The sequence below is a fragment of the Neofelis nebulosa genome, chromosome 9, assembly GCF_028018385.1.
Source record: "Neofelis nebulosa isolate mNeoNeb1 chromosome 9, mNeoNeb1.pri, whole genome shotgun sequence".
Taxonomy (NCBI): domain Eukaryota; kingdom Metazoa; phylum Chordata; class Mammalia; order Carnivora; family Felidae; genus Neofelis; species Neofelis nebulosa.
In genome coordinates, this window is record NC_080790.1 from 107,128,443 (window position 1) to 107,156,366 (window position 27,924).

A 27,924-nucleotide genomic window follows, 5' to 3' on the forward strand; every position below is an offset into this window, starting at 1 on the left:
ATGTAGACCACACATCAAAGTTGAGTTTTGATGAAGAGCATAGAGCTGGAATGTGGCAGTCCCTGTGCCTGTTACTCTTGGTTAAGGGCTGCTGGAAGTGATGGAAATCCCCAGGTACTTCTGCTTTTCTTGATAGTACACAAAGGGGATTCCAGCATTCAGAAGGAACAGCCAACAGAGGCAAGGGTGCTGGCTGCTGGAAGTGAAAGCCATCAAGGTATTGTGTGTGAAGATGGAAAAGGATTGGAAAGGATATGGGCAGAGCACTGCTAGAGTCGGCTATGGCAGGATAACATATTTCAGAACTTTTGGGTACCAGAAGTAGCTACATTGTGTAGAGGATGTGCAACCAATGCCTTGAGGGAATTGATTCCCATATGTTCAGTGCTTCTGAAACTTGCATGTACATAGAAATCTCTTGAGGGTCTTGCTGAAATGCAGATGCTAATTCAGGAAGTCTGGGTAGGAGACAGAGAATGCACATCCCAAGTGAAGTCTATACTGATCCATGCTGTGGGTAGCAAGGTTCTAGAGTAGACTTGCAGCACTGAGGGAAAGTTTGGTAGAAATGAAGGACTTTAAGCTCCACACCAGATCTTCAGACTCAGAATCCACATATTTTTCGAGAAAGCCTTGTATTTTTTAGGCATACTGATGTTTGTTTGAGCATACTGCTAGGCCAGGAAGAGTATTTTGAGTAGTAATGTGTGCCAGGACCTGGTTTAGGAAACATTATTCTAATCTTTGTCTACTTGCTCCCCAAGCAAATAAAGAAATTATTTTGGTTATTTGTTTTAGAATAACCAAAGAGATGTCACAGCTGCGCTAAGAACAGCCTGCCTAAAAAGACATGGCCAAAGTCGCTGAAAGCAGCCTTGGCTCTTCCTGAGATACGGCATATGCTTTGCTGCAGGATAGACTGATCCCACCCTGGCAGTGTTCTCATAAATTCAACACTGGGCCCTGGTGAGTTTGGCACTGGAAGGACAGCTTCTAATTTTAATCTGGAGGGTTTGTTTTTCCACTTTCATAGACAAGGTTCTGATGATTGCCACTAAGCTTGGCCCAACTTCTGCTGTTTCAACCCTGAAGCTTCTTAAATGATGTTTTCTGTCCTATGATCAATCTTTTCCCATGAAGGGGACAACAGAGACCTGAACTAGATAGAGATCTGAACTAGTTGATCTGAAGGTCAACTTCCATGGAATTTCATCTGGAGTTTAAATGCAACTGTTTGTGTCTTAACATATGCAAGACTGTTTCTGAAATTCCCTCACCATCCCCCCCTCCACACCCCACCCCTGCCAGAGGTTCTGGTGCACTTACTGTAAGCACCAGTCTTGACACCATTATGGATACAAAGTTTCCCTACCGGGTCACAAAGTTAAGGCACTTGCATTTCTAAAGGCATTTCAGTTCTGCCATTCTTGGCACAGGATTTAGGTGTTTGCTTAATGCTGCCAACAATTGTTTCACAATTGTCCATTACTCTTAAAAGTACTGTTTGAGTGTTTACTATGCACTGACCTAGGTCCCTTGCAATAATACTGTCATTAGTTCTCACAACAATTCTCTAGGAGGTAGGTACTGTTACTAGCCTCATTTTACAGAGGAGGATTCAAAGTTACAAAGCACTTGTGAATTACATTCTCAGGGCTAATAAAAGTCACAGTTTGGGATTAGATCACTAGTTTCTTGGGCTCCAAACCCCGTACTCTCAGATATTGTGCTCACTGTCATTTTGTTCTAGAAAATTTTAAGGTGGCTGATACAGTTAAACAAGATGAAAAAGACAAGTAAATCCACTTAAATGTATTCCATATAAAACAGTGACTCAGCATTTACCAGGGGCTAGTCTAGGCATTTGGCAAATAATTAGCTCACTGAATCCTCACAAGCACTGTAGGAGATAAATTCTGTTACTACCACCCCATTTGTATAAATGAGAAAGCTAAGGTGATCAATAATTGGCATAAGGTCACACAGCTCATTATAGGCACCCCTGAGATTTGAACCCAGGACATTTGGCCCTGGAATCTGTATACCTTACTGCTGTACTATGATGATGAAGCAACCTATGGAGTTTATGAAGTAAACGCCTTATCGACATGCTATAATGATGAAATTAGAGGAGAAATGATAAGATGGAGACAGGGGTGAGCCCAGTCACAGAGTACAGGTCTAAAGTCTTGGAATTTTGATAGAAGTGGGTCACAAATTCTACTCACACTTGCTTTAACCAATGTAAGGAGAGATCCAATCACAAATGCTCGACCCTTGCCCTAGATGCAAATGCCATTCATGAAGCAATTCAACCATAATGACTAGTTCTGAGAACAGAGAGAAATTTCTCCCTTTGGCATTCACACTCAACTTCTTGGCCTAACTTTTGCTGCAAGGGATATACAGGCAAAGACAGAGTGTTCTGGAAGAAATAGAATTCTTGGAGATGTTTCTCCTCCCAAGGTTCTGAGTTATGCTATCTTTAAAACTTTAATGTATTTGTTCTAATCTTCTTTTTCAGTATTATGTATTTTTCTTACACATAAAAATACAGAGAATAGTTTAAGTAACACAGATCAAAATGTAACAAATGTTAACACTGTGCCATATTTACTTCAGTACTTTTTGAAAAATATATCCTTAAAATTTTGCAGTACAGATTAATTCCACGCTGTGCTTCTCTCTAGTTTTATTCTTCTCCCTTTCTCCAGGACCAGATTCTATATTGATATCTAGATGTCAATACTACATCTATTTTCATGGGGGATAAATTAGGATTCAGCAAACTGAGGACTGAGGGCTAAAGCCAGCCTGTCACCTGGTTTTGTAAATAAAGTTTTATTGGAATACAGCCATGCTTGTGCATTTACTTATTGTCAATGGCTGTTTTCAGGCTACAATAGCAGAATTCAGTAGTTGTAAGAGAGTTTGAAAAGGGCAAATTATTTACTATCTGGCCCTATACAGAAAATAGTTTGCTGGTCCCTGGTATGTACCCTTGTATATTTAAAATATTACATAAATCATATCATACTTTATGCATCTTTGGCCAGGGACTATTTGCAACCAATATTATATCTTTACATGTATCCTTGCTTCTGCATGTGGGTCTAGTTACTAATTTTACCTACGATACTATTCCACTATAGGAATGTATAATTTATTAATCCGTTTTTTTATTGATGAACATTTACAGTTTTTTCCTTCAGAAAGTCTTGTTTGTACAAACCTATTTCTTATTGCTTTAAGCCACATCTGGGAGATTCTCTATCAATACAGAATATTGAATATATTCAATATCATGAATTCCTAGAATCCATGGATCTTCATCAGTACCAGATGCTGATACTTGCTCACCAAAATGATAAGGACACAATGTTCCCATTGGCAGTGTAGGGGAGCTTGCATTTTACCAAATGCTCAAAAACACCTGCTATTATTAGGCTTTCAGAAAATGTTCACAAATCTGATGGATGCAATGTGGGATCTTGCATGGTCTTAATAAACACCCCTGATTTACCAGGATAGTGGAGGATCATTTTATATGTGTTGGGGCTGTTCTACTTTTTCGTTTCTGCAAATTTCCTGTTAACATTCTTGTTTTTAAAGTTTATTTATTTATTTTGAGGGAGAGAATCCCAAGGAAGCTCAGCGCTGTAGTGCAAAGCCTGATGTGGGGCTCAATCTCATGAACCATGAGATCCTGACCTGAGCTGAAATCAAAAGTTGGATACAACCGACTGAGCCACCCAAGTGCCCCCCTGTTAACATTCTTAACCCATCTTTCTTTTAGAGTATTTGTGTTCATTGTCTTTAAAAAGGGGAGAGATTTGTTTGTGGTTTGAGCTCAAGCACAGGCCAGTGGTCACTATCAGCCCTATTGAGAGAAACAAAGTGCCACACAGTGACTGCGTGTTGTAAATGGCACTCAGGGCATCATGGCATGCAAGGCATCCACCCAGGCCATGGCTGTGACCTGATACCAAGCAGCTGGAGTCACACAGAAAAGGCAGACTGTAACCTCCGCCCTCTGAAACATGTCTTCATGCAGTGAGTTCTTTGGGAAAGAAAAATATTCTAAAAGGAATACTGAATACACATAAAAGTTATGAGTCAATGGTTACCCTAATAAAGTAAAAGGACTGACAAATGATAATAATCTAAAAGCAAGTACTTCCAAAGGGCCTCATTCGGATGCCTCAATCTCTCCATCTATTGTATTTAATCAAGTTTTAAAAGGTTTCTGGAATAAATAATACTTTACATAAGATATATTTTATTTGTGAGATATATGAAGGTCCTAACAATTTTAAATAGCTGTCCACCTAGTTTTCATTTTTTGGCAACCCCCCTACTGCCATCACTAATAACAGTATCATTCCCATTACCTCTGTTCAGAGGCAGGTAACGGTTTGGGATTTAAGTAAGAAGGGACATTGTGCAGCTCATTCAGAGTTGCATTGCCTGGCTGAGCACATTTCTCTCACTTACTGGCATGCATCAGAATTCATATCACTGAGCATTTGTCTTAATGGTACAGTAAAGAATCTTTTCATGGCAAAAGATGGTCTATGGGTTACAAAGGCTTTCATTAAAAGCAAAAAGGGGGGCGCCTGGGTGGCTCAGTTGGTTAAGCGTCCGACTTCAGCTCAGGTCATGATCTCGTGGTCCATGAGTTCGAGCCCCGCGTCGGGCTCTGGGCTGATGGCTCAGAGCCTGGAGCCTGCTTCCGATTCTGTGTCTCCCTCCCTCTCTGCCCCTCCCCCGTTCATGCTCTGTCTCTGTCTCAAAAATAAATAAACGTTAAAAAAAATAAAAAAAAATAAAAGCAAAAAGGACTATTGGAGAAGTCACTGCATTAAATGATAGTATATCGAACATTTAGAATTTTGGTAAAATTTCTGGTACAGTTTCTCTTTCTTTAGGTGGCAGTGACAGTCTTATATCTTATAGTCAAAGTGTTCATCTCATCCTCAGCAAGAAATTGTTGTCAAATAAAATATAGCTATCAAAAGAAGACAAAAGATAGGGAGCATATTAGGACCCAGTATTATCACTATTGGGACGCTAGAAAATTATATTACTCAAATGATGTAATATTAAGGAAAGATGCATAATTACTTTCAAAAGACTATGTGATTCAAACAACTTTATGCTGCAATTGACAAAAGCTCAGGTCAAGCTAGCCTAGGAAATAAGAGAATTTATCAAGGACACTGGGGATTTCCTGCAATTGAAGGAAAAATTGTGCAAACTGCAGCAAAAAAAAAAGATACATATAAGACATCAGGAACCTGGGGCCTAAAAGCCAAGATCGTCTTTATTGCTTTTCCATTGCTCTCTACTCCTGGTGGCATTATTTTTTCTACTGATATTATTTTTGTTCCCATGGGCACCAACTGCATCAAAAGTTGTGGCACACGGTACCTCCCACCACCAGAGATAGTCTGACGACCTCACTGTCAGTATGAAAAATCCTGACAAATGTCTCTGATTGGTCTACCTCTAGAACAGTCTAGTCAGGTAAGAACCTAGTAGTATCCATGAGGCCAAATCGTTGGAACTGGAGGAGAAGCAGTGAGCAGAGAATGGAAGAGAATAAGAACAATACATATATCCATTCATTGGAGTACTGTGGAAAAGCAGGTGGAAGAAAAGGATATGTGTCGTTTACAACTTGGATCTCATAGTTCTGCATCCCATTCTTTTTTTTTTTAATGTTTATTTATTTTTGCAAGAGACAGAGACAGAATGCCAGTGGGTTAGGGGCAGAGAGAGAGGGAGACACAGAATCCGAAGCAGGCTCCAGGGTCTGAGCTGTCAGCACAGAGCCCCACGCAGGGCTCGAACCTACAAGCTGCGAGATCATGACCTGAGCCGAAGTCAGACGCTCAACAGACTGAGCCATCCAGGTGCCCCAGCGTCCCATTCTTTTTATAAAATAGGCAATAAACCCACACTTTTGACTTGGGATGACTTCATGAATGAATTAAATGTGTCAAGGAAAGTGAATGACATCCATGCTTTATAATTAATGCCTTTTAAAATTAATTTTTATGTCTTTTTCTTTGTTATGAGTATTCAATCACTATTCCTGGCTACAGCATTTGGGTAATTACTTCATATATTTCTTAATGTAACTTGAACGATGCTATAATAGGTTGTAAGAACTCAGAGTACTGTGTGCAACATTGAGCTCAGGAGGCTCCCCAGTTAGTAAAGTAGAGAAGCTTTAGTGTTAGGGCTTAGGGCATCTACATCGACTTCAGAGACATGCTTTATGTTTTGCTTTATGCTTTGGGCTCTATTCCGAAGAATTGTTTCCCAAGTATCTTTCTCCAGATAAGTGAAACACTGCTGTAGTACATGGGTACCCTGATGACCTAAGGAAGAATTCACACGATTGAAAGTGCAATGCTCAAGATGTAAATATGCAAGTATGCGCATTTTGAGAGGTAACAGGCATAGTATGTCCCTAGTCTTCTTCCAACACCTGTTTGACATTCCCCCGCCCAATGGTAAAAGCTTAATGTGGTGAAATCAAGTTAAAATGAATGTTAAGAGAGTTCTTCTAAGGGAAAAAGAATAAAGCCTCTCAAAAGAACAGCATCTGTGGCACAGTGTGAAAGAAAAGAGAAAGATACTTGGTTTGGTGACGTTCTCCCAATGATAGGTTTTTCAGCTATACCATTGTGAATCTCAGGTGTGTGTTGAGCCTCAGCTAAGGGACATTCTCCTCCCCCTCCAGCTAGTTTACTGAGTCATTGCTCTTTTGTACAATAAAGAAAATGTTGACTGAGTGCCCTGATATGAAACCCCTAAAGCTTCCTTTCCATGGCTTTCATGTCTACCCACCACATTCTGGAAATGGTTCTTTCCAAAAGCCTCATGGCACTATGACGAAAACACTTGCTATTATTTCTTGTAAGCCTAGCAGTATTGATGCTAATCGTTACTTTGGTTTGAACCTGCTGGAGTGCTGTGCACTACAGACAGCAAGTGGGTGTAAGCAGGGTCTGTAATTATAATTGATACCATTGTTTATTTGTTAAAAAATAATTCCATTTGAGGAGATCAAGTGAAAAAAAAATTTAAAGAAAAAGACAATCCAGCTGATTTTTTTGGTAAGATGTATATCAAGCGGAATAAAAGGAACAATCATAATTTCTTGGGAGTAAAGTAGTGTTGCTTTCTCCATTAAGTGAAATCTCACAAAATTAAAACTGCATTCCTTGAAATTTGATTAGTAAGCTACACACAGGTACTTCCTCGTTAAATTATAACAACCTATGGAATTTTGCTAAAATATAATTTTCTCGTTTGGAAATCAATTTGTTTCAAATACTGTAATTATACCTCCCCATCTTTAATTTTTTTGTTTTTCTTGAGAGAGACAGAGACAGAGTGTGAGCTGGGGAGGGGGAGAGAGAGAGGGAGACACAGAATCCAAAGCAGGCCCCAGGCTCTGAGCTGTCAGCGCAGAGTCCGAGGTGCGGCTCGAACCCACGAACCGTGAGATGATGACCTGAGCTGAAGTTGGCTGCTTAACTGACTGAGCCACCCAGGAGCCCCTAAATCTCGCCCATCTTTATTTCAAATCTTTTATAAGCGGGATTTTTTCCCCTTTAAATGCAGGGGTATTTGGCTCTCGGTAAGGACTCTATCTGTCAGCCCTTCCTATACTGGGAAAACTACTCTTTGCATGTGGTTCCAGTTGCCTGATCTTTGGTCATTTTCTTACTGCTTTGGAAGGGTGAATCTTGAATACAACTTGTGTTTGTCTACTAATTTAACATTAAAATACTGTTATTAGTTTATGTAATCATTCTTACTGACTCTCTTATTATTGATGCTTCTGCTAGTTTATTTAAATATAAATTTTATTGGATTTCAGACCCCACTCTGCTACTCTCTAGCTGTGGGACCCATTGCTTAGTACCACCTAATATCTATTTTCTCCTTCTCTCCTCACTGAAACCTGACATTATTTAGGCCAGCAATATATAATAACTGAAAAATCTGTAACTCCAGCGGCAAGGGTGGCAATGTGACACAGGAAACCACATGTTAGCAGAAGTCTGGGAAAATGCGGTTTCTGCTGTAGAGGCTCGTTTCTTTTTGCTGTTGGGAACACACATGTAATGGCTGGAGCCGCAGAGGCATCTCGTCTATGAGGAAATGGCCATGGGAATCACAGGGTCCAGAAAACCTACCTTTAGTCTTCTTGCTGCATGAGCGGAAAAAAATAAAAAAAACAAAAAAACCCAAACCAAACAAGACAGTAATAAATGAAAAATCCTTAATTTATCTAAGCTTCCATTTGGTTTGCTTTTCTATTATTCAAGGTCAAATGTAACCCCTGCCTGATAGAATCATCTTGGACAAGTTTTTTTTTTTGTTGTTTTGTTTTTGTTTTTGTTTTTTACTTGTCTAATATCTAAATAGATAAAAAGGAGGAAATCATAGGTTTTATTTCATAGGCTCTTGTGACAATTAAGGGACATAATGTATATTAAATGTTTAGACCAGTGACAGCCCCAACACATGCCTAGTAAATGGTACTAATCTAAAAATTTATTATTTATTTGGGCACCTGGGTGGCTCAGTTGGTTAAACGTCCGACTTTGGCTCAGGTTATGATCTCATGGTTCGTAAGTTCGAGCCCTGCCTCAAGCTCTGTGCTGACAGCTCAGAGCCTGAGCCTGCTTCAGTATATGTGCTGCTGAAGCGAGCACAGCCTGAGCCTGCTTCAGACTCTGCACCTCCCTCTCTCTCCTTGCCTCTCCCCTGCTCATGCTCTGTCTCTCTCTCTCTCAAAAATAAACATTAAAAAAATAAAAAAAAATTATTTATCAAATAAGCACATACATTGGTTTAAAAAAAAAAGTGTCCAGAGGGGCTCTAACAAAAAGCAATGATTGCTTGTGATACTCTTACCCTAGTTTTGCTTCTTGACAGCTATTTTCATTTCTACTCTTAAATTTCTGGGAGTTAATTCCATATTTCCAAATGATCTATTTGTACTGCTTTCTCTCTTGATTGACTGATTTTAGAATTTAACTATCAATATCCAACTCTGATCTGTTGTCCTGTCTCTCTTCTTCCTTCCTCCTGATAGAATTCTGTTACCACTATCTTTTCTCCTGGTCACCTCTACAACCTTAGCAACATGATTAAACCATTTCTTAATCCACCAGTTAAAGACAGCATCACGTGGCTTCCAAGAAGAGAACATTTACCTGCTAATACTTTTACCTTCAACTTCTGTTAGCTTAAATTTGCTTGTAAAATGATCAAAGTTGAAATGTTTTTATCTTGCTTACTGTTCATAATTGACTTCAATTATTTGCATATAAATTGATTCTAAAAGTCTAAAACCGATAAAATAAAAATTTACATGATTACAAAAATGCAAATATAATTTTCTGCAGGGTCACGTATTAGACTCTGATTATCTTTCTTGTTATATTCCCACACCATGAACTACATGGCTTTCAAAAGACAAGTCTCTTTAGCAAATGGTGCTGGGAAAATGAGACGGCAACATGCAGAAGAACAAAACTGCACCACTTTCTTACACCATACACAAAAATAAATTCAAAATGGATCAAAGGACTAAATGTGAGACAAGAAATCATCAAAATGCTAGAGGAGAACACAGGCAGAAACCTCTTTGACCTCGGCCACAGCAACTTCTTACTAGACACATCGCCAGAGGCAAGTGAAACAAAAGCAAAATGAACTACTCGGACCTCATCAAGATAAAAAGCTTCTGCACAGCGAAGGAAACAATCAATAAAACTAAAAGGTAGCCTATGGAATGGAGAAAATATTTGCAAACAACATATGTGATAAAGGGTTAGTATCCAAAATCTAAAAAGAACTTATCAAACACAACACCCAAAAAACAAATAATCCAGTTAAGAAATGGGCAGAAGACAGAGACACTTTTCCAAAGATGACATCCAGATGGCAAACAGACACATGAAAAGACACTCAACATCAGTCATCATCAGGGAAATACAGATCAAAAGGGAACAATCTCATTACCAACATAGCATACATCCTTTTTGGACTGCTCCTTCAGTTGTTGAAAATTCTGCATGCTTTTAGCAGCGCTTATATTTGTATAATACTTTTCTTATACATTTATCTCTCCTTTTACCTTTATTTTCTTTGGGGGAGAAGAAACTTAAGCTGTTTTCATTTATCTAATATTTTCCATCTTCCTACTCATATTGCCTAAACCTGGTCCATTCCTATGTGTGCTATTTAATCTTCAAGACAGTATCTGTTCTTAGCTCTCATGTATTTTTTTGCCCTATGTCTTTCATATTTTCCTCTCTTCTGTTTTCTCCTTCTCTCTTGCACTCTTCAGATTGATTGCACCTGTATCTCTTATCTTTTCTCTCTCTTCCTGTGTGTGTGTTTTAGTAATCTCTATACATAACATGGGGTTCGAACACACGACCTCGAGGTCCAGAGTTCCATGCTCTTCCCACTAAGCCATCCAGAAGCCCCTTTTCTTTTCTCTCTGAAGGCTGTTGTTTTGTCTTTCATGTTTCCTTGTCTGTTTTCTGCCTTCACTGTGGTTTTTGCTTGGGTCCACACTCTGGGAGATTTCCTTCATTTCTTCTCACTACAGTTGTGTAGAACTTTGACTTTTATTCCATTATCTTATCTTTAGATTTCAAAAAAAAAAAGATTTTATTTTTGTTTCCTATTTTTCATAACATCTTGTTATCTTATGAATATAATATATTCAAAATTCTCTCTGAGGATGGTATCTATTTTAATTTTTTAGTTTAATTATTTGTTTCTTGAATTACCCCTGTATCTTCTGTCATCATTTCTTATTTTGTTCTTCTTGGCCTCCTTCATCATTCAATAATGTAGGCTTTCTCAGTAGCGTGTGGACATTTTGTTGCTACTTCACATTATAGGGGAACAACAGAGGGGACAACTGGGAGCTCTAAGTATGTGAGATTTTCCAACTTGTAGACTTCTCCTTCAGGTGAGCACATGGGGGCCAGCCACTATGGTGTGGTATCCACAAGAGTTTTACTCTGGATGCTTGACTCCAAAGCTGGCTACAATGATGTTTTTCCTTCTTTCTTTCTTTCTTTCTTTCTTTCTTTCTTTCTTTCTTTCTTTCTTTCTTATTTGTTAATGTTTATTTATTTTTGAGAAAGAGAGTGAGAGACAGAGCATGAGTGGGGGAGAGGCAGAAAGAGAGGGAGACACAGAATCTGAAACAGGCTTCAGGCTCTGAGCTGTCAGCACAGAGCCTGACGTGGGGCTCAAACTCCTGAACTGAGAGATCATAACCTGCGCTGAAACTGGATGCTCAACTGACTCAGGCACTCAGGCGCCCTCTGATTCTTTTCTAATAATTTGTTCACTTCCACAAGAAAACAAGTTCTCAGCTTTTTGGTCTGGGAAGTAATTGGTTATCAATTATTCTATATGCAGAGCAAGAGGAGAAGATGGAGGAGCTGACAGTTTTGGCCATATTCCTTTAATTCCTCAGCCTTTCCACCCCTAAGTCTTGCTCCGTGTTCTGCTGGGCTGGTAGTTCTCAAGTTTGGGGGCATGTCTCCACTGCTTCTGAGCGGGGGTCAGTGACCTCATTGGCTACAGTTCTCTATGGAACCTAGACCGTGCAGAATTCTCTCCACTCTGTTTCATAGACACTCTCCTCACAATCTTCCCTGCAGACTTACTGAAAAATGTCACCTTGTAGTGCCATATCTCATTCTCTTCATCACTGCATACTTATGTTCCTTTACCATAATTTTCACAGTATCTCAGGAGAGGTAGCACGTCACACCTGTGCTTATTCTGCTGTTTTGGACTAATAACCATTTTGTATTTTATGTCCAAAATTTTTTATTTTCACTCCCTAATTAGCTCTCCAGCTCAATTAATGCAATTCCAGAGAACCTGACATCATCTTTTGTTCCCTCTTTCTCTCATGCCATGCGTCCAATCCATTAGTGCATATATATATATATATATATATATATATATATAGCTTTACACTCAGAGTATATCCAGAACCCAGCCATTTCTCACCATTCTACCCCAAGCACTCTGTTCTCCTTGTTTCTGCTTCTGCACCCCTACTATGGCTTTTCAACAGAGCAGCCAGGACAATCCTGTGAAAATATATTACACCAAATTAATCCCTTGCTCAAAATAATGCAATAGCTAACTGTGTCACTGGAAGTAAAGCCATATTCTCACAGTGGCCACCCACCACTATTTGGGTCACCTATCACCCCCTCCCCCAACCTCTCTGACTCATCTCTCGCTGCTCTCCTTCTTCTTCATCCCATGCCGAGTACACACCTGTCTCAGAGTCTGCTGTCCTCCATGAGAATTACTTGACCCACTCCATCATCTTCAATTTTCTTCAGCAGTCATCACCTCAGGGTGACCTTATCTGGCCAATTTATATAAAATTGAAATATGCTCCCCCCCTTACTTCCGGCATTTTCTATTCCCCTTCCCTACTTTATTTGTCTCAGCATCTGGCACCGTCTTATTGTGTTTATCATCCACCTACCCCCACCTTTATGGAGGCTTCATGAAGACAATCATTTTTGTCTATTTAGCTTATCCCTGGCACTCAATATCTTGCCTGGTACACAGTAGGCAATTAGGTATCAGTCGAATGAATGAATGAATGAATGACTATTATCATATAGCCATTAGGGAAATCATTGACAAAATATTAAAAAAAATTATTCTCAGGGACGGCTTGTTCATTGAGAAAATTTAATGCATTAGCAACATAAAAATGACAGGTGATATTAAGGCAGTAGATGACGCAGATCAACCTGCCACTCTTATAGGATGCCAGGTGTTTTCCCCCAGTAATTAAACAAGGAAGCCAAATTTTTTTAGAGCTCTTCTCCCTTCCAAAAATATTATGGTTTTGTTTGTCTGTTTGTCTTAATCGCTGTGCCTGCTTCAACGCAATCCACACAAATAGACAATCGGGATTTTACTCAGCTTCAAGGCTCAGAAGATGGAGGCATAGGAACAAGGGGGAAGCAGCTAACTTCTGTGTTATGGGGTGTTCGGAAGGAAAGGGGAGGCATTGCTGCTTAAGCAGTTTTCTGCCTTTCTTTTCTGGGGTAAAGTGGGTTTGTGCTAAAAGCAGCTCATACTCTGAAATCACAAGCATTTCTGTGTCTTAGGGTATATATCTTCCCTTCAGTTTGGCATTCATTCCTTTACGTGGATCCTGTGAATGCTGCCCGGTTCAAAAGAAGCTCTTGCTTAAGGAATGCAGAAAAGACACCCAGAAGATGGAGGGCAGAGCACTTTCCTCCACAATCACAAAAATAGCAATTGCTGGTTCTTATCTACATGTAAGGAAGAGATTAATGTCCAAAATGCCTGTTCCCCCCTCTTTTTATTATGAATGTCTCTCTGTTGACTTTTGAACTTTTAAACTTTTGTACAGTCATTCCACATGGGTGACTTTTTCAACAATTTGAAAGTTTAAGCTGTGCATCTTTCATACTCCTCTAAAACAAAACTGTAGCATGTGGACTGAGTCTCATTTGCCAACAAAAGACATCACGACTACAAAATCACAAGACTAATAGTGCAGTATATTGACTTGGTAAGGCCTTGGCCCTTACTTAGAGTTGGGTAGGGGAATATCTGAAGAAAACAACATAGGCTTTTTGGCTAGCATGAAGAGGTCAGGAAGAACAATGAATGAAGATCTCATAAAATGCATCAATCCAGAAGGCTAACTTTTTACATTTGTAAACGACTATCTTTTTGGCATATATATTCTACCCCCAAGGACGTCTTGCAAAATGTTCTATTATGTGTCAAAATACACTGCTAAAAACAATACATGGTACTTCATTCTATTTTTCTTAATCATTTCTGTTTGAAGAAAATCAGACCTATACCCATTGCTCACTCAACATAAATTGGTCCCAAGTTCAAAAAGGAAATGGGATAAATGACACATTTTGTACAAAGTATATTAGTGTTTGAAAATTCTTTTCTCAATGTATATGTTCCAGAATAAAAAGAATATATATAAGAAACTCATGTCTCTTGAGGCCAGTTTTAAATACACTGTTAATTTGGAGGAAGGTCTAAGAGAATTCCCAGTTTTTGATGAATCAGGTTCTACATCAGAAACAGCTAGTGGTGGTGCTGGCAGGTCCCTTCACTGGATCTTCCTTCTCTTCTCTTTCCCAATTTCATTTTCTAGACTATAATTTCTTTTTCTTTAAAAAAAAAAAAAGGCCCCTTCTCTGTGGCTCCTTTTCTCATTCTCTTCACCTAAAAGGCCTCAACTATTTGGTCATTCAAAGCCATCAGGATTTGGCCATTCAAAGCCATTGTTGGCGGGGGGGGGGGGGGGGGGGTGATAGGGACAATGACTCTCTGAGTAGGAACAAAGCTGAATTTGGGAAAGATGAATAGGATAAAAGCCATTGTGGTTAGTGTCATCCCTTTCTCCTACTGAGAACGTTGGCAAACCATGGAGACAGATCCATGCTGGGAAGAAGGGGCCTGCAGCAACTAGCTAGTGAGTGGGTCTCAATTTCTTCAGCTCTAACAAATGAGAAGATCAGAGTACAAGACGTTCAAAGCCTCCATGGCTTAATAATTTTCATGATCTATCAGTTTTTTTCAAGGGCTCAAATTCCCCTTCTTCCCTTTCTCTCTCTCCCTCTTTCTTTCTTTTTTCCCCAAACACTCACATATTGAAAACCTACTACACACTAAGCTAGATCTTGGGAACACAGAAGTGACTAAGCTGTTGTTTCTGACTTTAAGTAGCTCACAAATCCAAGGTAGGCTGTCAGACACACTAACAGATAATTACAGTGTGATAAACGATGGAGAAAATATGCATGGGGTTCACCAAAGAGCAGAGAAGGAAACTCCATTATTCATGGAAATCATGAGATGGAGGGGGAGATGGATGAGCTGTATTTAAGCTGAATCCCCAAGGAGGCTTCAAAGTTCTCCTGGTGGACAAACTGGAGAAGGGAAGTCTAGGAAGACACACGATTCTGCAAGCACCAAACTTAAAATTATAAAGGTAGAAAGAATCACAAGTAGTTAGGAACTACTGGAGCAGAATTGTGCAAGGGTCCAAGAGGTGAGTTACCAGCACATGAGAGGAGGGGCTATGTTTGTTTTGTCACTAATCTATCCCCAGTGTCCACTGAAGTGCTTGCTACATGCTAGGCCTTCATTAAATATTTGTTCACTAAGTGAATGAATGAATGAATGAATGAAATAATCAGGAAATTTATTTTTTTTAGGTAACAGGCAATGCAAAAGATTTCAAGGAGTGCCTGGGTGGCTCAGTTGGTTAAGCAACTGACTGTTGATTTTGGCTCAGGTTATGATCTCACGGTTTGTGAAACTGAGCCCTGCATCGTGCTCTGTGTTGATGGTGTAGAGCCTGCTTGGGATTCTCTCTCTCCCTCTCTCTCTGCCCCTCCCCAACACACTCTCTCTCCCTCCATCTCTTAAAACAAATAAATAAACTTAAAAAAAAAAAAAGAAAAAGATTTCATGCATGATCAAGTTTAGAGTTTTTTAAAAAGATCATTCTTATGCAGGGGGACATGTATATAGTTGGAGAGCAAATAGAGGGTTCAAGGAAAGTAGGTAGAAGGTGCCTACAAAAGAGAAGGGTCAAGAATTTGAACAACATAGCAGGGGGAAGAGGGAGACAAGGCAGAGATGTGAGAGCTAGTTAGGAAATTTGGAGAGCCTGCAAGTTATTTGGATGGTAGGCAAGCATCTGGTGTGGATGAAGGTAGGAAAATTTCTAGGGAAACCCAGGTCATATCCTCAAAATGAGTGAACTAGATTCTCTATGACATTCATAGCTGCAGAGGTTCCCTGAAAAATCTAAAATAACAGCCATTAAAGGCTGATGTTCAGTTACAGAGCATATTTTTGGAAAGCTCATTATTCTGTAATTTCAAAATGCAATCATTTAACATACAGGCATCCTCGATTAAACATTTTTTTCATATGTGAATTAGTGTTTAAAATACCAATGGGCGCAACCAGTTTGGTAAAGTGCCATTATCTATCAAAGCTGAACATATGAAGATCTGTGATCAGCAATACCTATCTCACAGAAAGGCAAGTTTGTAACAACACTATTTGTAATAGCCTTAAGCTGGAAACTGAATGTCCATCAACTGTAGAATAGATTACGGTATACTATAATTATGGTATACTATTTAGGAAAGAGAATGAACTAAGCTATAACCATATGTAAGAATTATAGTAGGATTTCATATATCTAATTTGAATAATAGAAGTCAGACCAGAAAGAAGACATGTTTCCAGATTCCATTTAAAGATTTTAAAGATAGGTAAAACTCATCTGTAAAGTTGGAGGTCAAAATAGGGGTATGTTAGTACAATAGACATCGGGGTGTTCATGATGCCATTTCTTGATATGGGTGTTATTTACCTGGGCATGTTCTCTTTTCAAAAATCTTTCAAGGGGTGCCTGCGTGGCTCAGTTGGTTAAGCGACTGACTGCAGCTCAGGTCATGTTCTCATGGTTCATGAGTTCGAGCCCCACATTGGGCTCTGTGCAGACAGCTCAGAGCCTGAAGCCTGCTTCAGATTCTGTGCCTCCCTCTCTCTCTGACCCTCCTCCCCGCTCACACTCTGTCTCTCCCTCTCAAAAATAAATAAATATTTTTAAAATATTTTAAAAAATCTTTCAAGTTATACAGTTATAATTGGTGCTGTTTTCTGTGTATATTATATTTCAATCAAAAGTTAAAAAAAACAATGGGTGCCTGGGTGGCTCAGTCAGTTAAGCGTCTGACTCTTGACTTCGGCTTAGGTCATGATCTCACGGTTCATGGGTTTGAGCCCTGTGTCAGGCTCTGTGCTGACAATGCAGAGCCTGCTTGGTTCTATCTCCCTCTCTCTTCCTCTCCCCTTCCTATGAGCACACGCGCCCTCCCTCTCCCTCTCTCGAAATGAATAAACAAACTTAAAAAAAAAGTTTAAAAAACAATTTGGCTGAGTTCCTGCTAATAGCATGGCTAACCAAGAAAAACAAATTTGTTTATTTTGCTTTTCCTATTTATAAATGCTTAAGAGAATTTAGTGTGTGCAGAATTAGGGATTGAAAGCAAAGGCATCTGCCAATCCTTGCGCAGAGAAATGAACACAGAATTTCCCCTGCACAGCTCTGCCATTAGCCATCTCATTCTTTTTTTTTTAATGTTTATTTATTTTGAGAAAGAGAGAGAGTGTGAGTGGGTGAGGTGTAGAGGGAGAGGGAGTCATAGAATCTGAAGTTAGCTCCAGGCTCCAAGCTGTCAGCACAGAGCCCCACACGCGGCTCATACTCACAGACCATGAGATCATGACCTGAGCCAAAGTCGGACGCTCAACTGACTGAGCCACCCAGGCACCCCAGCCATCTCATTCTTATAACCCACTGAATCCTTACTGTTTGCACCCACTGCATCTTAACACACTGGAGCAATGCCTGGGTTGGAATTTGCCAAACTAGGTAGTGGTTCAACAATATGTCCACTGAGGGGGGTTATCAGAGTGTCCAACTATTTAGGACTGAATATGAGAGCCTGGATCTCTAATCCTGTTTCTCAGCGTGATAGGTTATGTCACTGATGTATTGCACTGGACAAAGACTGGAGATAAGACTTGGGGAGGTAATGGAGGGTGTGAGCTTCCAGGGACACAGCCATGGAAAGGGACCAGAACCCAGAGGGAAGATGTGGTGTCTTTGCACCCTGGGATTCCTCTTCACTAATCATGAATCAGATTTCATTCCTTGTTGAGTTTCTCTCAATGAAGAGTCATCTCCCAACAGTTACACACTGAATACCTGAGACCTGAAGGTAAACACTAGCATATGGGAATCCTGTGAACCCCAGCCGTTGGCTTAGAGCAATTTGTTTTACTACCTTCAGAATGCTGTTTAGACCATAGGACTGCAGGAGGTAGTATACACAACTAGAAGTCTCTTCCTGTGTAGCCCTCACCTCAGAGAAAAACAGAAGGGCTAGAATTGGGCAGGTAGAAAACAATTATTTCGTCTTCAAGCTACTTGACCAATGGAAGAATTTTCATTGATCCGATAAATTGGTTAGTATGCTCAAAACGTTATTTTGGGGGCTGATATAAACAATCTGTCTTTCACAGTTCATGTTAACCCTACCAGTTAGATCTTCAAAGAAATGCACTAAATGGTACTGAAAAAAGCTTGAGAGTTCAGATCATCTTTACTTCCAGATGCTGACATCTGTGTCCTTTGTCACTGAGAAAGTAAAGGCAATCAGAAAATGTCTTCAATTCTCTCCACAGCATGTACCCTTTACTAGCATCCTAACCAATATGCTCTACTTTTTCTTCTCTTATTGATTAAATGTCCTTGCTCCTGTCTAAGCCTAGCCACTCTATTTCTGAACTAGGACAGGGTTAGCACACTTTTTAAATAAAGAACCAGATAGTAAATATTTAAGGCTTTGTGGTCTGTATGGTCTATGTCATAACTACTCAAATTTGTCTCACAAAAGCAGCCATAGACAATATGTGAACAAATGGAGGTTGCAGTGTTCCAATAAAACTTTATATAAACAGGTGGTAGACCAGACATGCCCCCAGGGTATAGTTTAGTGAGATCTGCACTAGATCCTACTGCTTTCTACTCAAGGACTTGTTCCAGCAATTCTCCTTATCTCCTAAATTGGCACCTTGTTTTCTCTCTATGGGACCATTCCAATTAGCATATATGTACATTGTTACTTCTCCCATCTGAAAAATCATCTCTGGACCTCACTTCTCATTTCTCTGCTGTCTTTCACATCAAAACTTCTCAAAAGAGCTTTTGGCTTCTTTTTTTCTCTTTACCAATATTCCCCAGAGCCCACTTCAATAGGCTTTTGACTACACCACTCCACCAAAGTTACTCTAATCAAGGACATGAATGACCCCCATGTCACTAAATGTAATGGTCAATTCTTGGTCTCCATCTTGGGCAGCATTTGACCTTGTTGTTGATTCTTTATTCTCCCTGAAACATTTTCTTCCCCTGGCTTCTGACAACACACACCACCTTATTGCCTTCTCACTGGCTACTCCTTCTCAGCTTCTTTTTCTGATTCTTTCTTAGCACAGTTTCTTCATGTTGGAGTATCAATGACTCAGGCTTTGGGCATCCTCTCTATCTATAGTCACTTCCTGGCTGATCTCATCCAGTCTCATTAAATATTATCTGTAACTTGATGACTTCCAAATTGATGTATTAGATTTGGCACTTAACTCCAGGCTTGTATATCCAACTCAACATATCCACTTGGGTGTCTAATAATTATCTCAATCTGAACATAATCAAAACTGAACCTTTGCTATATACCCCCAAATGTATGCTCTACTTTAAATTTTCCCTATGACATAAGTGGTTATTTCCATCCTTCCTGTTTCTTGGGCCAAAACTTTAACGTCATCCTTGATTCTTCTCTTCTTACATGCAACATACAATTTATAAGCTTATGTTCTCAATTTTTCTCCATATATATATATATATATATACAGACTTCCTTTATATATATATATATATATATATATATATATATATATACCCCTTCTCATCTTTTACATAACTCTACTTTAGTCTAAGTCACTAACAACTCACTGCAAATATTTTAGTAGTTTCTTCACTGGTCTTCCCTGCTTCCATTATAGCTTTTCCCCATATGGTCCATTATTGACTAAAAGGTTAAGTCAGGTCATGTTCATCCTCTGCTCAAAACCCTCCAATGGCTTCCATCTTCCCCACAATAAAAACTAAAGTCGTTCAGAAGCCCACACTATAACACAAGGAATGAACTTGTTTCCTTAGCTGGTTTCCTTTGCTGATACCTCCAACTCTGCCACAAGTCATGTAGCTGTGAGTGGAGAACTATTAGAAGTTAATGGTAGAAGAGTAAAAAGGATGGGTGGTGATATTCACTTCCACCCTGTGGTTCCAGGGAGTGGTCAGGGCATCCCAGGGAAGGTGGGGGGGGGGGGGGTACTGAAGTACAGGAGTTCCTGAGGATAGCAAATGTGGATGTGGCCATTGGTCCTTACGGGAGTAGGAGATTCAGGGAGAAGTATTTGACCCAGAGGGCAAACGTGAAACCACCTATCCCTGGCATTAAAGGGAAGTGCCCCTCTAGGGAGCAGGGAAAGCTGATCCTTAGAGTACAGAGTGGTTGGCAAATCAAACTGCATAACAAGAAGTATGACTGAGATATGCAGGAGACACCATGTTTTTAGTCCAACTGTGGAGAAAAAAAGAAAGACAGTGTTCACCCCACTTTTTTAAAAGAGTCACTTGTCTTAAAGGATAAATAAAAGGTTCAAATTCAGGTAATTTATGTAAGAAAGAAAGCATGCAAATCTGGAATAATATATTTAGGAAAGTTCAAGTCCTACTTCTAATTATTTTTTTAAATTGATCCAAGAGATTTCTCAGAAATCTGTGATATTGCTGTAACTGAGCAACTTCCTTCAAATTTTTTTGCCTTCTCTGTGCACCCCATAAAGAAATAGCTTCCTTCTCCCACCCTCATACCCTCTCTTCCTACTTTATTCTTCTACACAGATCTCCATCTGACCTACAATATGTTTATTTCATAACTGTGATTTATCTGTTTATTTCTCCCAGAATGTTGGCTCTGAGCATTCTAGAATGCTGTATCCATAACACTGGAATTGTGGTTGGCACAGAGAAGGCAACTGACAAGTATGTGTTGAATGAATGGATGAGCCAGAATCGCTTTGTAAATAATTTCTTCTGGAGATATTTGAGTTTCAAAGAAGCTCCGGTTTCTGTCAGACATTCTACATAATGAGAGAGGCTGTCTCCTTTGGTGTTGACACTACACAAAGCATCATGTACAATGGCCTCAGAAATTAAATAAAAGGTGTGATGTTATGAGACAATTCTGACAATTAGAAGGGGGGAAAGTAAATTTTCAGAGTAAAATGGTGTTTGCAAATCTTAACATTCCAGCGAGCAATTTCAGTGGGGAAAAAAAATACCCTAAAGGGAAGGCAAGGGAGGCAAAACATTCTGTAGCCTCATTAATTATACCAGGAACATCAAGTTGCTGCTGGAAAAAATGTCTACAGATGCAGTCCTGATGGAGAATATTACAGTGTTCAGAAATCAAAATCCCTAAAGAAAATTAGTGGGAAGGAATGCACAGAGAGAAGGAAATTGAATATGTTTTAAACCTAACTGCACAAAGGTTTAATACAGTATAAGATATGTAGATTGACTTGTAATATAAAATCTATATTCATTCTTAGTAAAAGCCTCCCTGAAAGTCACTGCCATTTTTTGAATGTTTTTGAGAGTTCATGAATCTCGTGAATTGGTTATTTTTTAAAGTGAATATGGTTGCATTTAAGGAACGATATTTCGAAAATATTTTGCAGGTAGTTAATATTTAATTATCTGTATTCATTCATCCAACCATCCAACCAACCATCCGTCTACATTCTGAGAAATGAAGTATATACAACTCACAGATTACCAGCAGTATACCAGAATAAGAACTCATGGTAGGCAAATTAATGCTGTCATGCAGTGTTTCACAGAACTGAAGTCTCTCCAAATGTCTAAGTTATACTACAGAAGCAAATGGGTGACTTGGTTCTTAAAGAGAGAAAATAGATTAGGTCTGTAACACGGTTTTGGAGAGTAGTTTCTAAAAACCTCAGACTGTTAAAAGTGGTTGGCACTTCATTCATTCCATTATAAGAAATGAAGTCGATGTTTTTGTAAATGTTGGAAATAAGCCTCTACCATAATCACTAAAGAATAGAGGTCAGGCCATTACTTCTGGTGTAGTTCAGGGAACTGTCAGACCACTGAGGGTTAAAAATTTATAAATCACAATGATGACTGGCTTGACAGAACTTCATAGTTGTGGTCCTTGACATGAGAAGTTCTGTAAGAGCACAGATATGACATACAAACTTAAAAGTATTTTTTGACTCATAATCTGAAGTCTTGAAGGAAATGTATGAAGGGTAAGAATCATCACTAGTATCCTATAAACTATAAACATGAAAAAAGAAAGTTCTTTCAATATTTTCATTTTAGCGCTCTTTTCATGGCAACTGGACTATTCAAGAGAAAGCATCAAAGTTGAGTCCAGGGTTCCCAGAAGTTCACAGCTTCCTGTTTGATAGAGCTTGCTTATATTATAGTTGTTTCTGTATGTATCTGAAAGGCCTGCTATGTTAGTGAATTAGCAACTCCTTAATGGAGAGGCCCTTTCTAATTTGCCATTCTAGTGCATAACTGAATAATTGTTATTTACTGGTATTATTTGAAATTTTTATTTTAAAATCATTTCCTTCCTTAATTGAGCAGCTACTATGTGCATGGTGGTGAGCTAGGTGCTACTCAGCATAAAAGAGGTTAAAAAGGTGCTAAGGATGGTTGGAAAAGACATGGGGCTGGAAGTGACATGGGATGAGGCTAAGAGAGAATGAGTTGGGATAAGGTGTTTAGGTACAATAGAAAGTTGTTTCACCTGTATTTTCTTCTGCAAAGAAATTGTATCAAATGCCTCATTCTTAATGAAAAATCTCCATAATTCTTAGTAGATGCCATTATTTGGAAGTGTTTGAATTACACCTCCACTTGGCAGCTGAATTATTTTTAGATGTAATTTTAACACATGTTAAATATGACAAAAACCCAGTCTTTTGCAGGCATCAGTACAATATCGTAAGGGTTCAGAGTGAGATGACAAGCATCAGAAGTTTCTATCCACCATACCTTGGCCACTTCTTCTTGGAAAGCCACGAGATTCAAATGGGAGATGTTAACTAAGTCAGGCCCGTACACCACCGTTATCATGCGATGCTCCAAGCGTCCGATGTTCCCCACATCCAAAAGTTCACGTAATTTGGGGTCCTGGATAATAAACGTTGAAAAAGGTTAGTCTATAGCTAGAGATTCCAACATGGTAGCATAGTTCCAAAAGTGTTACACCTACAATGTCTTCAAAACAAAACTGCCTTTTATTAGTACTAGAAAATGGTATGATTGAAGTCCCTAAGCCCATGATGGACTAGAGAGGTGAAGTAACTTGCCAAAAGTTTGTGGAAAGAGAATTTCTGACTCAAGACTTATGGTGTTCATGTCATTATATGAAGAGAAATGAATCAGAGAAAGACAAACACTGTATGATATCACTCACATGCATAATCTAAAAAAAGCAGAATTCATAGAAACAGAGAATAGAGTGGTAGCTACCAGGGGCAAGGGTATGTGGAAAATGGAGAGATTTTGTTTAAAGAGTACAAACTTCCAGATTCAAGATGTAGATGTTTTAAGGACCTAATGTACAGCATGGTGATTATAGGTAATAATATTGCTGGAAAGATGCTAATAGAGTAGATCTCAAGTGTTCTCACCAGAAAAAAAGAATGGAAATTATGTGATATGATGGAGGTGTTTGCTAACTTTATGGTGACAATCGTATTGCAATATATACTTGTACCAAATCATCATGTTGTACATCTTAAGCTTACACAATGTTACCTGGTAATTATATCTCAATAAACCTGAAAAAAGAAAAAGACTTATGGTCCTTGGTCAATGGCTCTTTCTCATACATCATTTAGTAGCAGCATATTTTTATGTGCCATAATTCTCCCTTAATTTCCTCCAATCATCCCATGACTCACATATTGAAATACAAAATCTCATCTCTCTCTTCAGTTCATGACACATTAAGACGAAGAAGATGATTCTTATGGAATCAAAACATGATAATGCTGTCTTGAGTTGAGGCAGAAACATGGCTGAGAATCACAGTTGTGGACCCTCTCCAACACTGAGTTCATTGTAAAGAAATAGGCTGTTAGCAAGATGGTGGCACCTGCCATGAATATGTTCATTTCAATTCTATCCTCAGAATGTACTGGGATTTGGACATAGAGAACTTTTGCTGTCTTTTCAGAGCAAGTTTGATTCTCTGCGACACCGTAAGTGTGGATCCCTTGGCAATCTAGTCATGATGGGAAATGGAGGTTTCTAAAACCTCCTGAATTCAGAGTAAGACCTAAAATAAAACTCGTTCATCTTGGCTGAATTTATTTTCGTCTCATATGAGATGAGAGATCCATGCAGAAAATTAATCAATCCAATCACTTAGCAAACTGCAGCCAGCTTCAAAGCAAGGAATAAAATTGTATTCTTATTTATTTAGCAAAATGCTGGACCAACAAGGCCTGGTTATTCTGACCTCCTTTCTAAGGTTTTAATTTATAGCATCCTTACAAAGAAAAAATGGGCTTAAAAAAAAAAAAGAAAGAAAATAAAATCTTTCCAGCTAAATAATTTGATTTGGTGCCATTAATTATGTCTTAAAAGGTATTAAACGTTTCTCCTCTGTTTGGCTGTGTAAAAAGGAACATTTTCAGGTAAGTTATGAAGAGAGAAAAATCCATTTCAAAGATGTGCCTAATATAATTAAAACCTCAACTCCACTAACAAGTTGAGAACTTATCAAGTACATCAGGCCTCCGAGAAAGATCAAATGCTATTACAAGAACATCAGTTTGCATGCCCTAGAAAAGGAGAAAACTAGAGTAAGTATTTTATTAAGTAAACAACAGCAAAAAAGGAAATTTTTAGCATTCTGGCATTAATGAAAGATTGAAGGAAAATTGTCAGGAAGAATGGACTTTTTTGTGAAGGCTAATATAGAATGATTCTATCTGTTCTGTGAAATGAATTACATCATGATTTTTGAAAATTTTTATTTATTTTTTTTAATTCAAGTGTAATTAACATACAGTGTTATATTAGTTTTGGGTGTACAATATAATGAAGAAACAATTCTGTACATTTCTCCGTGCTCATCACGATAAATGTATTTTTTGTCTTATTCACCTTTTTCACCCATACCCTGACTACCTCCCCTCTGGCTACCACCAGTTCATTCTCTGTTTAAGAGTCTGTTTTGTTTGTTTGTCACTTTTTTTGCTCTGTTCATTTGCATCATAGTTTTTGAAAACTGCTTAGGCAAAGTTAGAAAAGAAAATGATCAGTCCTTTTAATTTTGTGTGTGTGTGTACTTGGAAGAGAAAGATAATTCTCAGAAACCATCTGAGACTTGTAATTATAAATCACAAGTTTTGAATCAATGAATACAGAGTCTATCTGCGATATTGTGATTTATAGGAAAAATAGATTTGGTCATTCAGATGATGAAAATATATTTCTCATAAGTATTTTGTCTTAGTCTGAGGGTCCTGGCTCACAGTCCCTAAAACCCAAGCATTTTCTGTTCAGTCTGCACTACTTTACCACTTGATTCCCATGTCTTTTTGCTCATTTATTAAATAGTAACTGATCAAAGAGTGCCACCTCTGAGAACTATAGAGACAGGAAGTGGGGATCAGGATGTTCACCTGAGTTGTCCTTGAGCTATAGGAATGCAAGGCAAGTAGAGAGCACCCAGCAGAGGTGCCAGAATAGAAGATAATTCTGGAGGGGTGTGTGGTGACTCATTGTTATGCATCCGGCTCTTGATCTCAGCTCATGTCATGATCACATGGTTTGTGAGATGGAGCCCCACATCAGGCTCCATGCTGACAGCATGGAGCCCGCTTGGTATTCTCTCTTCCCCTCACCTGCCTGTGCTCTCTCTCTCTCTCTCTCAAAATAAATAAATGAAACTTAAAAGAAAACAAACTTGTTAAAAAAAAAGAAAATAATTCTGGAAAAGGACAATATTGTTAGGTACAGTCAACAAGAATTTATAAGATGATCTGCTCTTTGTGGTGTCTCTGGAAAAGTTATCTCACTAATGGCTATTAATATATAATTAAAAAAATAATTGACATTTATGTAATTAAAAATGTGGAACAAAGTATTTGGAGGTAATGTCTGGATTTGGGAGGATGAGAAAGGCTAGCAAAATGAAGATGTTATGATTGAATCTGATAAGAAGATATCTGAGAAACCATCCTATAAGTCTCTCTACATCTGAGATGGTTGTACAATAAATAATAAAGAGTATTGAACATGAACTGCAGGCACAGTAATATATGGGAAATATCCCTTCAATATTTAAAATTATGTAATCTGGAAGTAAAGAGAAATTGTTTAAAGTATATATATAATAAGCAAGGTTCTTACTAATGTCCTTTTTGGTGATGGAGTATACCAATTTTTAAACTATATTTTACTGTGTTTGCTACCATTAATAATTTTATTTGTCTTTATAACTATGTCTTTCCTTTATCAGCATCAAACTTGGGTTATGTTAGAATCCTCTCCCTTAAGAAATGACTTTAGGGGCGCCAGGGTGGCTCAGTCGGTTAAGCGGCTGACTTCGGCTCAGGTCATGATCTCGCACTCCGTGAGTTCGAGCCCCGCGTCGGGCTCCGTGCTGACAGCTCAGAGCCTGGAGCCTGTTTCAGATTCTGTGTCTCCCTTTTTCTGACCCTCCCCCGTTCATGCTCTGTCTCTCTCTGTCTCAAAAATAAATAAATGTTAAAAAAAATTAAAAAATTAAAAAAAAAAAAAAGAAATGACTTTACTTTTCTTTTTACCTATACTCTGAGTTTTCTCAATTTGAACACAATATCCCAAGCTGATATGGTAGCTTCAAACCTCGGTTTCATTATTGAGCATGTTGACATCTGAGGGATATACTGAATAAGATATTTGTCCTTTCAAGTACCAAAAATTGCCCTCAGCTGTTTACAGCAGAAGAGACCCTCAGAGAATTATCTGGAAGGGGGATTTATCTGGAAGGATAAACAGCAAAGTGCCATTTGGAAAACTGTACAGGTAGAAAGAGTTTAATGGAAATAGATGTCCAAAAAATGTCTGCTTCTGGGGTACATCAGTCTCAGGTCTGGGAACATGAGTGGCTGCATTTCAAAAACGAATGAATAAAATTAAAACAGGAATAATAAATGCCTAGATACAATTTGCATGAAAAACACCCCCTTGTAAAAACCTATTCTACAAAGGATTTTATGCCTGAGGTTTTTCTTATTGATTGAACCTCCTGACCAGTTTTCAGAGAAGTACTTAGCTACTCAGATTACTACCAGACTCAAACATATTTCTGGACCCCTGCAGTTGATACACATTACTTGAAATTTTTATAAAGAAAGCAAGCTATCTTTACAATTCTGTAAACAAGTTCATGGTCTCTGTTGAAGCATACTAAAGAATATAGCTCACAAAAAAATAAGAGGAGCGATGAACTTGGAATTTCATATTTTCACTAAGTTGACACTCAAGGACTGCTTTCTGCAGAGAATATCCTAGATATGTCTCCACAGTTCGAATTAACCAGAACAGCTAAGAATCCTGGCAGCTATAATTTAACTGCACTGTGAAAGGTAAGTCTTAGATCACTTCCATTTCCCTAAGAGTTACAAAATGGAGACTGTCTCACTGAATAAGTTCACTTTCTTTCAATCGTTAAGATTCATGATTAAATTACTTCATGTCTGTCGCAAAGAAAGTTACTCAACTTAATAATTCTCCTTCCAGGTAATAGACCACTGAAGAAAGTAAAGGCCATTCTATATCTGAGACACAAGGACTCCATTACAGCACGTGTTAGTGTAATTATATCTTTAAAATTTTTTAAATTAATGGAAGGGATAAACACCAGCTACAGGATGATTTTTCAAAGAGGTAAATGCCAGTTTCAACTTTCATTCCTTAATATGACTTTTAAAGAAAAGCTGTCTTATTTGTATCTTTGATATCTACAAAATAAAATACCTTTTAAAGACCTGTACATTTCATTTTTGACACCAGAAACATTTTGGTACTGAAAATATACCTTACTCACCCCCATGAACTAGATCTTT

The 27,924-nt window shown here is 38.5% G+C and overlaps 1 protein-coding gene across 3 annotated transcripts in view; it reads right to left on the reverse strand.

The window, feature by feature from the left end:
• The window catches only part of PLCB1 (phospholipase C beta 1), a 706,541-nt gene that overhangs the window by 223,455 nt on the left and 455,162 nt on the right, over positions 1 to 27,924 (reverse strand). For all 3 annotated transcript variants that reach the window (XM_058684913.1, XM_058684915.1, XM_058684914.1), the window contains exon 4: positions 22,850 to 22,987. In XM_058684913.1, coding sequence (XP_058540896.1) covers positions 22,850 to 22,987 — 138 coding nt within the window. The remainder of the gene's footprint in view (positions 1 to 22,849; positions 22,988 to 27,924) is intronic.